The 13,928-nt window shown below is 41.9% G+C and overlaps 1 protein-coding gene across 1 annotated transcript in view; it reads right to left on the bottom strand.

The window, feature by feature from the left end:
• LOC124723129 (E3 ubiquitin-protein ligase HUWE1) overlaps positions 1-13,928 on the bottom strand; it is a 360,906-nt gene that overhangs the window by 118,486 nt on the left and 228,492 nt on the right. Inside the window, exons 37-38 of the mRNA XM_047248317.1 lie at positions 12,965-13,121; positions 3,235-3,397 (exon numbers count right to left, since the gene is read on the bottom strand). Of these exons, the coding sequence (XP_047104273.1) occupies positions 3,235-3,397; positions 12,965-13,121 (320 nt within the window). The remainder of the gene's footprint in view (positions 1-3,234; positions 3,398-12,964; positions 13,122-13,928) is intronic.

Genomic DNA, 13,928 nt, shown 5'->3' with positions numbered 1-13,928 from the left:
TCTGTAGATGTCTCTCCATTGAGAACAATATGCTGTGTTCTGTTTGCTAAAAACTCTTCAATCCAGCCACACAGCTGGTCTGATATTCCATAGGCTCTTACTTTGTTAATCAGGCGACAGTGCGGAACTATCGAATGCCTTCCGGAAGTCAAGAAAAATGGCATCTACCTGGGAGCCTGTATCTAATATTTTTTGGGTCTCATGAACAAATAAAGTGAGTTGGATCTCACACGATCGCTGTTTCCGGAATCCATGTTGATTCATACAGAGTAGATTCTGGGTTTCCAGAAATGACATGAACCATGAGCAAAACACATGTTCTAAAATTCTACAACAGATCGATGTCAGAGATATAGGCCTATAGTTTTGGGCATCTGCTCGACGACCATCATTTGGAACATTCCATTCCTCTAGAGACTTGCGGTACACGTCTGTTAGACGCGGACAAAGTTCTTTCATGTATTCTGTGTAGAATTGAACTGGTATCCCATCAGGTCCAGAGGACTTTCCTCTATTGAGGTGATTTCAGTTACTTTTCTACTCTTTGGACACTTATTTTGATGTCAGCCATTTTTTCGTTCGTACGAGCATTTAGAGAAGGAACTGCAGTGCGGTCTTCCTCTATGAAACAGCTTTGGAAAAAGGTGTTTAGTATTTCAACTTTACACATGTCATCCTCTGTTTCAATGCCATCATCATCTCAGAGTGTCTGGATATGCTGTTTCGATCCAATTACTGATTTAAAGTAAGGCCAGAACTTCCTAGGATTTTCTGTCAAGTCTGTACATAGAATTTTACTTTTGAATTCACTGAATGCTTCACACATAGCCCCCCTTAGGCTAACTTTGACATCGTTTAGCTTCTGTTGTCTGAGAGGTTTTGGCTGCATTTAAATTTGCAGGGAAGCTCTCTCTGCTTTCGCAGTAGTTTCCTAACTCATTAGATTACTGAGGGCTTTCTAAATTTATATTCAACTCATCAGTTACACTAGTCACACCGTTATATTATCTCAAACAATAGTCCTAAATGCCCTTCTGTCTCTACCAGCAAGACAAATGTTTCTTCCACTGGAGTATATACCAAGTTCACATCCATAGCTCAGCAGTAGTTGTGTTAAGACTGCCACACCGAGTTCAGTCCCAGTGATTTTCCTTTGGTAGCAAGACTAGAACAGGTGCTAAGTTTTCTAAAGAACCCTACATGCTGCCAAGACTCAAGATACAGTAACCATTACTAGATTTGCCCCTGTTCTCATGGGTGCACCAATTTATGGGGCACCTTGTTGAGCATAACTGTATGTGGCAAAGTCTCCAAGTTCTATCTCTACAGTGAACATATCTGCAAAAGTCTATTTGCGTCAAATGAAACTCGAGTCTCAAGCCAGTTCTTCATGGTCACAGAAATATTGAATACAATGCAACACATTTTTACACACAGTCAATGTGCCAAAGTGATATGTCTGTCTGGGAGTTTGGAATGTTAATGCTCCAACTACTTGTTAAGAACACTGTAAGTGTCCTCTAAAGTGCACAATACCAAATGCAAGACTGTTTAACCCTTTCACTGCTGTGGACATGCATACACGTCCTGCTATGTCATTCCCCAGGTGCTGTTGGATGTGTATAGGCATGCTGCTGGGGTTTTCGTTCACTGCTATGGACGCCTGCACGTGTTCCGAGTTGCTGACCTCTCATTGCTGTTGCCAAGTTACTTACATACCTTGGTGTATAAAAAAGTTTCCAGTATTTATTATAAAACTTATGAGCCTCTCTGCATGCAATCATTTGTAGAAAACCTCCTTTCATTATCTCAAATCATTTCTGAGGCAAGATGATTGTTATGACCACATGATTTGCAAGGTGCAAGGACAAGAATGGGCACAGTGCACAAAACCATACATTGGATATAAAACCAAATAACTCAAGAACATTGTAAAATATCATTCCGTTCTTAAGTTTACATATAATTTCAAAATCTTGTTTAAATTTCATTTACTGCAATATATGGGCTAAAATCAACCATATGCAAAGTTTACATAAACCTCTGCAAACTCTACTCCTGCAAACACTACAATTTTGTGGGAAGTTTTACTGAATTTGATAGCGCAGTTCATATGACAAATTCAGTTCCTTACTGAGTGAAGATATCAGACTGTAATATATGCAAAAACTCAATTTCTTTTCACCTAATAGTTTTCAAAAAATCTGATGATAAGTATTCCATATTGGTCGAAATGCTGTATCTCAACACAGGTACCAGCATTTGGCGAGGATTATAGCCGTACAATATACCCCCTCCCTCAGCACGGAGTGCAGAGCGCACATCTGTAGCAATGAAAGGGTTGATTGGATTTCAAAGAATACACGACTGTTATAGTTCATAGAAGATGCAATTATGTCCTGAACACACTATGGAACAGGGTATTAAAATATAAGCCATTCTTTAAGCAACAGAACACACACTTTTGGCAAGCACACAAAGGTTTAACAAGTACCTGTCTTCCACAGAAAAAATGTTGCGTATTTTTCATCGGCAGTTTATGAGCATGCAAGGTCTATTTGGCAATTAGTAGGGAGAGCCCAGTCACCACAGTTGAACAGCACGTCTTTTCTCACGGGGTCACTGTCGCTAAAATATTACCTATTGTTATAGTTGTGTTCTAACGTGACCTGTCATTTTCATTAGTGGGTTGTGCTCAGGATGTCTTAATACCCTAGGAGCCAGTTTCAGACAATCATGAGCAATAGTTCATCAGTAACTAGTGTTTTATCAGAATTTGATTAAAACTAAGGTGTGCTCTCGATAAAAGTTGCTAACAGCATATTCTTTATGAAGGTCTAGTTAGACATATTGATGGGGTTAGTACCATTTTGTGACCAGAGCAGCAGTATTTTTAGTTATTTGTGTTTGTTTCCATTTTTTATCACATCTTTTTTGATTATCTAGTATCAAGTTTTGGTCGTAGATCAAAATGATTAATGTCGCTGCTTAAGGCAGTTCAGGTGGGTAGCTTATGCAAAGTTTGGGGTCCTTTAGCCCAATTACACAAGGCATAGAAATTTTTTAAGGAAGAATATATGAATTATTAGATGATAAACTATGTTTATCATTACAATTCTACATCATTATCTGCATCCTGTCTTAACAAATTTTAATGCAAGCACGGATGTTTTTTAAGTCCTTGTTTTAAGTTCGGCAGTAGAAATCACAAAATATTAAAAATCATCAACTTACAGTTGTATCAGCTTGATCCTCTTCTGACTGTGGATTTGAAATAACACCTAGACTTCTTTCCGATGTTATGACCCTAATATTATTGTCTTGTAGTTCAGTGATGGCTACAGGATTAATTGGGATCCCCAGTTCTATAGCAGTTGCAGCAGATGGACCTAGCAACCTTTAAAGAAAAAGAGAAACAAATGTGAATTAGAATAATTTAAAATTTACTCATTTGCAGAGCATCCATGATATCACAACTTAGCACACAGCATGAAAGAGAAGCAGTGGTTGAGAATGGACCGGGACAGGATTGTAAGCCATCCCTGATGTTTTTCGATCTATACATTGAGCAAGCAGTAAAGGAAACAAAAAAAAAAAAAAATTTAGAGTCAGGATTAAAGTTCAAGAAGAAGAAATAAAAACTTTTAGGTTTGTCAGTGACATTTTAATTATGTCAGAGACAGCAAAGTATTTGGCAGAGCAGCTGAATAGAATGGACAGTGTCTTGGAAGGAGGATATAAAATGAACATGAACAAAAGGATAACAAGGATAATAGAATGTAGTTGAATTAAATCATGTGATGCTTAGGGAATTAGATTAGAATATGAGATTCTGGAAATAGTAGATGATATTTGCTATTTCGGCAGCAAAATAACTGACGATGGCCAAAGTAGACAGGATATAAAATGTACACTGACAATGGCAAGAAGATGTTCCTGAAGAAGAGAAATGTGTTAACATCAAATCTAGAATTAAGTAATAGGAAGTCTTTTCTCAAGCTATTTGTATGGAGTGTAGCCATGTATGGAAGCAAAACATGGACAACAAACAATTTAGACAAGAAGAGAATAGCAACTTTTAAATGTGGTGCTACAGGAGAGTGCTGAAGATTAAATGGGTAGATGAACTAACATATTTGGAGGTAATGAACAGAACTGGGGAGAAAAGCAATCTATGGTACAATATGACTAGGGGGAGGGATTGGTGGTTGGGACACATTCTGAGGCATGAAGGGATTATCAAATTGAGTCCTGGAGGAAAGTATGGGGGATAAAAATCATAAGAGGGAGACCAAGAGATGAATACAGTAAGCAGATTCAGAAGGATGTAGGGAGCAGAAATTATTTGGAGATGATGAAGCTTGCACAGGCTAGAATAGCAGGGGAGCTGCAGCAAATCAGTCTTTGGACTGAAGACCAGGACAGCAGCACACACAATAACAAAAGTAACAATAGATACAGCAACACATTTTTTCAAATCATGAAGGCAGCTCTTTACAACAAATTTACTATGGACTAAGACTGGCCTCTCCCATGAACCATGGACCTTGCTGTTGGTGGGGAGGCTTCCGAGCCTCAGCGATACAGATAGCCGTACCGTAGGTGCAACCAGAACGGAGGGGCAGCAGCCTTTTCAGTAGTTGCAGGGGCAATAGTCTGGATGATTGGCTGATCTGGCCATGTAACACTAACCAAAACGGCCTTTCTGTGCTGCTACTGCGAACGGCTGAAAGCAAGGGGAAACTACAGCCATAATTTTTCCCAAGGGCATCCAGCTTTAATGTATGGTTAAATGATGATGGTGTCCTCATGGGTAAAATATTCCGGAGGTAAAATAGTCCCCCATTCGGATCTCCGGGCGGGGACTACTCAGGACGACATTGTTATCAGGAAAAAGAAAACTGGTGTTCTACGGATCGGAGTGTGGAATGTCAGATCCCTTAATCAGGTAGGTAGGTTAGAAAATTTAAAAAGGGAAATGGATAGGTTAAAGTTAGATATAGTGGGAATTAGTGAAGTTCGGTGGCAGGAGGAACAAGACTTTTGGTCAGGCGAATACAGGGTTATAAATACAAAGTCAAATAGGGGTAATGCAGGAGTAGGTTTAATAATGAATAGGAAAATAGGAATGCTCGTAAGCTACTACAAACAGCATAGTGAATGCACTATTGTAGCCAAGATAGATACAAAGCCCACACCTACCACAGTGGTACAAGTTTAGATGGCAACTAGCTCTGCAGATGACAAAGAGATTGATGAAATGTATGATGAGATAAAAGAAATTATTCAGGTAGCGAAGGTAGACAAAAATTTAATAGTCATGGGTGACTGGAACTCGATAGTAGGACAAGGAAGAGAAGGAAACTTAGTAGGTGAATATGGAATGGGAGTAAGGAATGAAAGAGGAAGCCACCTGGTAGAATTTTGCACAGAGCATAACTTAATCATAGCTAACACTTGGTTCAAGAACCATAAAAGGAGGTTGTATACATGGAAGAAGCCTGGACATACTGGAAGGTCTCAGATTATACACTCCTGGAAATTGAAATAAGAACACCATGAATTCATTGTCCCAGGAAGGGGAAACTTTATTGACACATTCCTGGGGTCAGATACATCACATGATCACACTGACAGAACCACAGGCACATAGACACAGGCAACAGAGCATGCACAATGTCGGCACTAGTACAGTGTATATCCACCTTTCGCAGCAATGCAGGCTGCTATTCTCCCATGGAGACGATCGTAGAGATGCTGGATGTAGTCCTGTGGAACGGCTTGCCATGCCATTTCCACCTGGCGCCTCAGTTGGACCAGCGTTCGTGCTGGACGTGCAGACCGCGTGAGACGACGCTTCATCCAGTCCCAAACATGCTCAATGGGGGACAGATCTGGAGATCTTGCTGGCCAGGGTAGTTGACTTACACCTTCTAGAGCACGTTGGGTGGCACGGGATACATGCGGACGTGCATTGTCCTGTTGGAACAGCAAGTTCCCTTGCCGGTCTAGGAATGGTAGAACGATGGGTTCGATGACGGTTTGGATGTACCGTGCACTATTCAGTGTCCCCTCGACGATCACCAGTGTTGTACGGCCAGTGTAGGAGATCGCTCCCCACACCATGATGCCGGGTGCTGGCCCTGTGTGCCTCGGTCGTATGCAGTCCTGATTGTGGCGCTCACCTGCACGGCGCCAAACACGTATACGACCATCATTGGCACTAAGGCAGAAGCGACTCTCATCGCTGAAGACGACACGTCTCCATTCGTCCCTCCATTCACGCCTGTCGCGACACCACTGGAGGCGGGCTGCACGATGTTGGGGCGTGAGCGGAAGACGGCCTAACGGTGTGCGGGACCGTAGCCCAGCTTCATGGAGACGGTTGCGAATGGTCCTCGCCGATACCCCAGGAGCAACAGTGTCCCTAATTTGCTGGGAAGTGGCGGTGCGGTCCCCTACAGCACTGCGTAGGATCCTACGGTCTTGGCGTGCATCCGTGCGTCGCTGCGGTCCGGTCCCAGGTTGACGGGCACGTGCACCTTCCGCCGACCACTGGCGACAACATCGATGTACTGTGGAGACCTCACGCCCCACGTGTTGAGCAATTCGGCGGTACGTCCACCCGGCCTCCCGCATGCCCACTATACGCCCTCGCTCAAAGTCCGTCAACTGCACATACGGTTCACGTCCACGCTGTCGCGGCATGCTACCAGTGTTAAAGACTGCGATGGAGCTCCGTATGCCACGGCAAACTGGCTGCCACTGACGGCGGCGGTGCACAAATGCTGCGCAACTAGCGCCATTCAACGGCCAACACCGCGGTTCCTGGTGTGTCCGCTGTGCCGTGCGTGTGATCATTGCTTGTACAGCCCTCTCGCAGTGTCCGGAGCAAGTATGGTGGGTCTGACGCACCGGTGTCAATGTGTTCTTTTTTCCATTTCCAGGAGTGTATAACGGTAAGACAGAGATTCAGGAACCAGGTTTTAAATCTTAAGACATTTCCAGGGGCAGATGAGGACTCTGACCACAATCTATTGGTTATAAATTGTAGATTAAAACTGAAGAAACTGCAAAAAGGTGGGAATTTGAGAAGACGGGACATGGCTGGATAAACTGAAAGAGCCAGAGGCTGTAGAGAGCTTCAGGGAGAGCATTAGGGAACGATTGACAAGAATGGGAGAAAGAAACACAGTAGAAGAAGAATGGGTAGCTTTGAGAGATGAAATAGTGAAGGCAGCAGAGGATCAGGTAGGTAAAAAGACAAGGGCTAATAGAAATCCTTGGGTCACAGGAGAGGTATTGAATTTAATTGATGAAAGAAGAAAATATAAAAATGCAGTAAATGAAGCAGGCAAAAAGGAATACAAACGTCTTAAAAATGAGATCGACAGGAAGTGCAAAATGGCTAAGCAGGGATGGGTAGAGGACAAATGTAAGGATGTAGAGGCTTATCTCACTAGGGGGTAAGATAAATACTGCCTACAGGAAATTTAAGAAACCTTTGGAGAAAAGAGAACCGCTTGCATGAATATCAAGAGCTCAGATGGAAACCCAGTTCTAAGCAAAGAAGGGACGGCAGAAAGATGGAAGGAATATATACAGGGTTTATACAAGGGCAATGTTCTTGAGGACAATATTATAGGAATGGAAGAGAATGTAGATGATGATGATGATGATGATTATGTACAAATGGAAGATATGATACTGCGTGAAGAGTTTGACAGAGCACTGAAAGACCTGAGCCGAAACATGGCCCCGGGAGTAGACAACATTCCATTGGAACAACTGACGGCCTTGGGACAGCCAGTCCTGACAAAACTCTACCATCTAGTGAGCAAGATGTATGAGACAGGCATAATACCTTCAGACTTCAAGAAGAATATAATAATTCCAATCCCAGAGACAGCAGGTGTTGACAGATGTGAAAATCACCGAACTATCAGTTTAATAAGCCATGGCTGCAAATTACTAACACGAATTCTTTACAGACGAATGGAAAAACTTGTAGAAGCTGACCTTGGGGAAGATCAGTTTGGATTCTGTAGAAATGTTGGAACACGTGAGGCAATACTGACCCTACAACTTATCTTAGAAGAAAGATTAAGGAAAGGCAAACCTATGTTTCTAGCATTTGTAGACTTGTAGAAAGCTTTTGACAATGTTGACTGGAATACTCTCTTTCAAATTCGAAAGGTGGCAGAGGTAAAATACAGGGAGCGAAAGGCTATTTACAATTTGTACAGAAACCAGATGGCAGTTATAAGAGTCGTGGGGCATGAAAGGGAAGCAGTGGTTGGGAAGGGAGCGAGACAGAGTTGTAGTCTCTCCCCGATGTTATTCAATCTGTATATTGAGCAAGCATTAAAGGAAACAAAACAAAAATTTGGAGTAGGAATTAAAATCCATGGAGAAGAAATAAAAACTTTGAGGTTCTCCGATGACATTGTAATTCTGTCAGAGACAGCAAAGGACCTGGAAGAGCAGCTGGACGGAATGGAGAGTATCTTGAAAGGGGGATATAAGATGAACATCCACAAAAGCAAAATGAGGATAATGGAATGTAGTTGAATTAAATCAGGTGATGCTGTGGGAATTAGATTGAGAAATGAGATGCTTAAGTAGTAAATGAGTTTTTCTATTTGGGGAGCAAAATAACAGAGAGAGAGAGAGAGAGAGAGAGGGAGAGAGAGAGAGAGAGAGAGAGAGAGAGAGAGAGAGAGAGAGAAAAAGCTGGTGACCATTTGACTGTTACAAGCCGAAGAAAGTAACAATCTTAAGAAAGAGGTGTGATACTTCATCAAAGTGCTCAGACACATCACAAAGAAAAACAAATTTGACCACCAGTTCTGCAATTACTTTGAAATTCTCCAGCAAATGAATGTACAATAGCAATCCAATGATTTCTCCAAATAATTCAAGGATACTGTAAATGAAGTGACAAATGCAGTCATCAAGAAGCAGATCAGGATTATATGGTTTGGGGACAAATGCTTTAAGACATTAGCCAATAGAAGACAAGGATAGTTGGCTGCAAGGCACAGATTTTGCACAGCACAGTTTGAAGAAGTACGGAGAACTATGCACGTAACCCTGGGAAGAGTAAAGAGAATGTATGTCAAATGAACAACAGGAGAGGCTCAACAAGATTTCTGGGGAAAAGTAGCTTTAAAAGCTCAGAGCTGCTGTAAGCTCATCAAGGACAATAGTAGGACCACATACTCCATTCTTTGCAACACCATTGAGAGGTGGAAATAATACTTCAGGGAGCTCCTCAACTGTGATGATGATGATTGGTTTGTGGCGTGCTCAACTGCACAGTCACCAGAACCCATACAAAGTGCCAATCTTTACGCAAACCAACCTAGCCACTTGCACGAATGCTAATGAAATGATGAGGACAACACAAACACCCAATCCCGGGCAGAGAAAATCCTCTGTCAGGAACCGAACCTGGGACCCTGTGATCCTGAGGTAGAAATGCTAGCCATTAGACTACGAGCTGCAGACTCATCATCTGTCATGACCCTAAGGATTTATGAATTCCATCCTACTGACACTTTAGATTTTTGACTACTCACCTCCTCCACTTAAGTACACAATCAGATATGAGGCTGAAGAAGAAAAACGTTTAGGAGAAAATGGAATCCAAATGGAAGTCATTCAAGCTGCAGGGGAAGACTCTCAAAGAGAAGTCACCAACCACTCAAAAGAATCTGAGTTGCGGAAGACATCCCAGAAGACGGGAAGATGGTGATCACCTACACTATGCATAAGAAAGGTGACAAAATGGAGTGCACCCATTAAAGAAGAATCACCCTTCTGAACATCTGATATATGATCTTGCAGAGCTGTACACTAGATAGAATCCAGCTATATCCAGAAAAATGACTGAGTGACTGGTGAATGTCAAGGTGGTTTCAGAAAGAACTGTGGATAACTATGTACTGTGTCAGCTCACCTTGAAGTATGGGAGTATGGCAAAGACCTTCATCTGCTGTTTATAGATTTCAAGACAGCATGTGACTGTATTCACTGGGAGATCCTGACGAGATGTCTAATATAATTTGGAATACCAAAGAAACTCATCAGCCTAGTTAGAGTTTGTCTCTAAAAACTGAATTTCAAGAACCAAGTTACGGACAGCTTTAACATAATTACAGGGCTGAGGCAAGGAGATAATGTTTCACCAATACTGTTCAACCTGACTCCCAAAGATAATAAGGAAAGTTTCCCATAAGTATTTTGAAGGGATCGAGGCCAAAAATGAGAAAATCACTCATCTCGCGTATACTGAAAATGTGTCGCTGTTGTCCAGGTCTAAGAAAAAAACTGATGCAGATGGGCAACATCATTGAGAGGTTTCTCGGTGAATGTATTAAAGACAGAGTATGTGGTGATGAGCAAGATTCAAGCCTATTCAAGAGACCAACTCCAATCAGTGGCAGTCTGAACCTAATCCAACAACAGTGTTATGATTTTAAATATCTGAGTACGACTTTTTACCATGTGAAACGGAGATCAAAGTTAGAATCCAAGTGGGAAATCAATCTTACTTCAGTCTCAGTCAGCTTTTTTATATCTTTTAGTCTATCAAGGAAGTTCGGACTCCAGCTGTACAAAACACTGATCCAATCCATAGGGCTGTGTGGTTGTGAAACATGGAGTGCCCGGAAGAAACTTAACTTTCTTGTTTTTAAGCCCAAAGTCTTAGGAAGATCTATGGTCCTGGACAAAATGAGATCACTGGGAAATGGAGGAGCTGGCACAATTGTCAGCTGGATGAGATCTACAATAGTCCAAAGGGGTATTGCAGTTATGATGAGAAACAAACAGCTTGCATGGATTGACAAATCTGAAGATTTTACACCATGCAGAAGAGCAGCTCTAGGCAGCCAAAGGAAAAGTGGGTAGCTCAATCCATGAGGACGTGCTGCAGATTTGTATAGAAGATGATTGGCAGTAGACAACAGGGAAGGGATGGGAAGGGAAGGGAAGGGGGGCCTTTAGCTGTGGGTGGTCCTCTGGGTCTGATCATGTGAAGTGTACAAACAACATTTATCAAATTATTAATGAAAAATAATGTAAGTAATGCCAGACTATGGATCCAAAGGTCTTTGGCTTTTTCCCTGGTCCCAGGATTTTTATCAGTCACTTTTTCACTTCTTTAACCTTTGGCAAAATTTATTAATGAAAAATTGTCATCTTTTTTCCATGGTCTAGAATCCACATTAAACTATCGATCACCCTATAACTGGCAGGGTAGGTCAGTCCACAGGCTGGAGGAAAGTGATGCCATATCACCTCCGAAAGGGCCACAGCTAGTAAAGCACTGTGGTGTTCACCGACCTCCAATTTGGCAAACACTTTACCTTTACCTTAATTTACTTTTTTTTGTATGACATTTACATTTTAACGTCTTGCAGTTACTTAGCACATGATGAAATATTGGCTTACAAACTTACCATTTTTAAAATTGCTGTTAGAGTGGCAATAAATACAACATTTAGGTCCACTTGGTAACCGCCATTTTATATACAGGCACACCTATTTCGGTATTACACCTGTAAAACTACAGTAACTACATAATAACTACACTGAAGTGCCAAAGAAACTAGTACAGGCATGTGTATTCAAATACAGAGATAAGTAAACAGGCAGAATACAGTGCTGCGGTCGACAATGCTTATATAAGACTGAACATGGTGTTACAGTCACCGCATGAGTGATTGGGCACAGCATCTCCGAGGTAGCGACAAAGTGAGGATGTTCCCATACAACCATTTCACAAGTGTACCATGAATGTCAGGAATCCAGTAAAACATCAAATCTCCGAATCACTGCAGCCAGAAAAAGATCCTGCAAGAACGAGACTGACTATGACTGAAGAGAATCGTTCAGTGTCAGAGAAGTGCAACCCTTCCGCAAATTGCTGCAGATTTCAGTGCTGGGCCATCAACAAGTGTCCACGTGCAAACCATTCAACAAGATATCATCAATATGGGCTTTCGGAGCCAAATGCCCATTTGTGTACCCTTTATGACTGCACAACATAAAGCTTTACACTGCACTGGCCCCATGAACACTTGACATTGGACTGTTTATGACTGGAAACATGTTTCCTGGTCAAAAAAAAAAAAAAAAAAAAATGGTTCAAATGGCTCTGAGCACTATGGGACTCAACATGTGAGGTCATCAGTCACCTAGACTTAGAACTACTTAAACCTAACTAACCTAAGGACGTCACACACATCTATGACAGAGGCAGGATTCGAACGTGTGACCGTAGCAGTTGTGCGGTTCCAGACTGAAGCACCTAGAACTGCTCAGCCAAATTGGCCGGCCATTTCCTGGTCAGATGAGTCTCTTTTCAAGTTGTCTCGGGCAGGGGGATATGTACGGTTATGGAGGTAACCTCATGAATCCATGGACCCTGCATGTCAGCAGGGGACAGTTCAAGCTGGTGCAGGCTCTGTAATGGTGTGGGGCGTGTGCAGCTGGAGTGATAGGGGACCCCTGATACATATAGATATGACTGGCAGGTGACACATACTTTAGCATCCTGTCTGATCACCTGCATCCATTGGGCATTCTGACAGATTTATACAATTCCAGTGGGACAATGCAACACCCCACACATAACACTCTTCTGAGTTTAAACATTTCCGCTGGTCACCAAACTCCCCAGACATGAATTTTGTTGAGCATATCTGGGATGCCTTGCAGCGTGCTGCTAGAAGAGATCTCCACTCCTCATACTCTTATGGATTTATGGACAGTCCTGTAGGATTCATGGTGTAATTTCCTCCAGGACTACTTCAGACATTAGTCAAGTCCATGCCACGTCATCCTGCAGCACTTCTAAGTGTTTATGGGGCACCTACATGATGTTAGGCAGACATACCAGTTTCTTTGGCTCTTGAGTGTATAACGCAACAACATAATCATAGTAAAATCCCATTACCTCTGCAAGATGACTGCATTGTTCTGACTTCTTGAGTTCATTTGCAAGTACTGATAGTGCCGCTGCCTCATAGCTCTGTGTGTTCGAGATGTTGATAAAGTACTTGCAGCTAAATTACGGCGTGCCATAACTAAAGGATGACTTGCAGGAATATCACCTGAAAAATAAGTAAAGGAAATGTGTGTTACACGGTATGGACCACAAGGCAAAAAAACCATAACAAATACTTTAACAAAGGAGTTAATGCAGTAATTAATATACTTTCAATTATCAGTGCCCAAACTCTTATGAATGTGCAAGTGCAGAATACAGATACACGAATGTATCACTTTCCCTAGTGTTTCATAATTTTGCATTTGTAAGGGCATCAAATATGGTGTATTAAGTTTGTCAGAAAAGAAATGGGATGAATGTGCGCTAGATTTCGTCTGAAGTGATCCAGCAAAATCACAGCAAACCTCAATCTTAATACCATAAAACCCCTTTTTAATGAATCTCTGAGGATCGAAATATATTTTTCTTAAATCTAGGTTTTCATTAACAAGGGATTTACCTTCACCATGCTAATGAAGTGACCCACAATTTGTCAGAACTAACTCATCTAGATACTTACCCACAGACCTCGTGATTTAACGCAGTCTAGGCTATTGGGCTACAGCATTCTAGGCAGCGCCAAACATGTGCGTAGAATCTAACATATTCATTCTCCTTATTTCCTTTCTGTCACAGAAAGGAACTGCATTACTGGCTAAATTTTTTCCAGGTCTAAAAGCTGCAGGTGGCGCGGAAGCAAGAAACACATCAACGTTCCTGAGGAATGACATTACCATTGGATATGGAGCACATCTGCCAATTATAAGAGAATTATCTTTCTTCCTGCTGCACCCATCTCAGCATATAAACTCTGAACAATCTTTGAACGAAATTCAGCAGTCATTGTGGCACTAAGAGTTGAAAATTTGTC

The sequence above is a fragment of the Schistocerca piceifrons genome, chromosome X, assembly GCF_021461385.2.
Source record: "Schistocerca piceifrons isolate TAMUIC-IGC-003096 chromosome X, iqSchPice1.1, whole genome shotgun sequence".
NCBI lineage: Eukaryota > Metazoa > Arthropoda > Insecta > Orthoptera > Acrididae > Schistocerca > Schistocerca piceifrons.
This window is presented reverse-complemented; position numbering and strand designations above follow the sequence as displayed.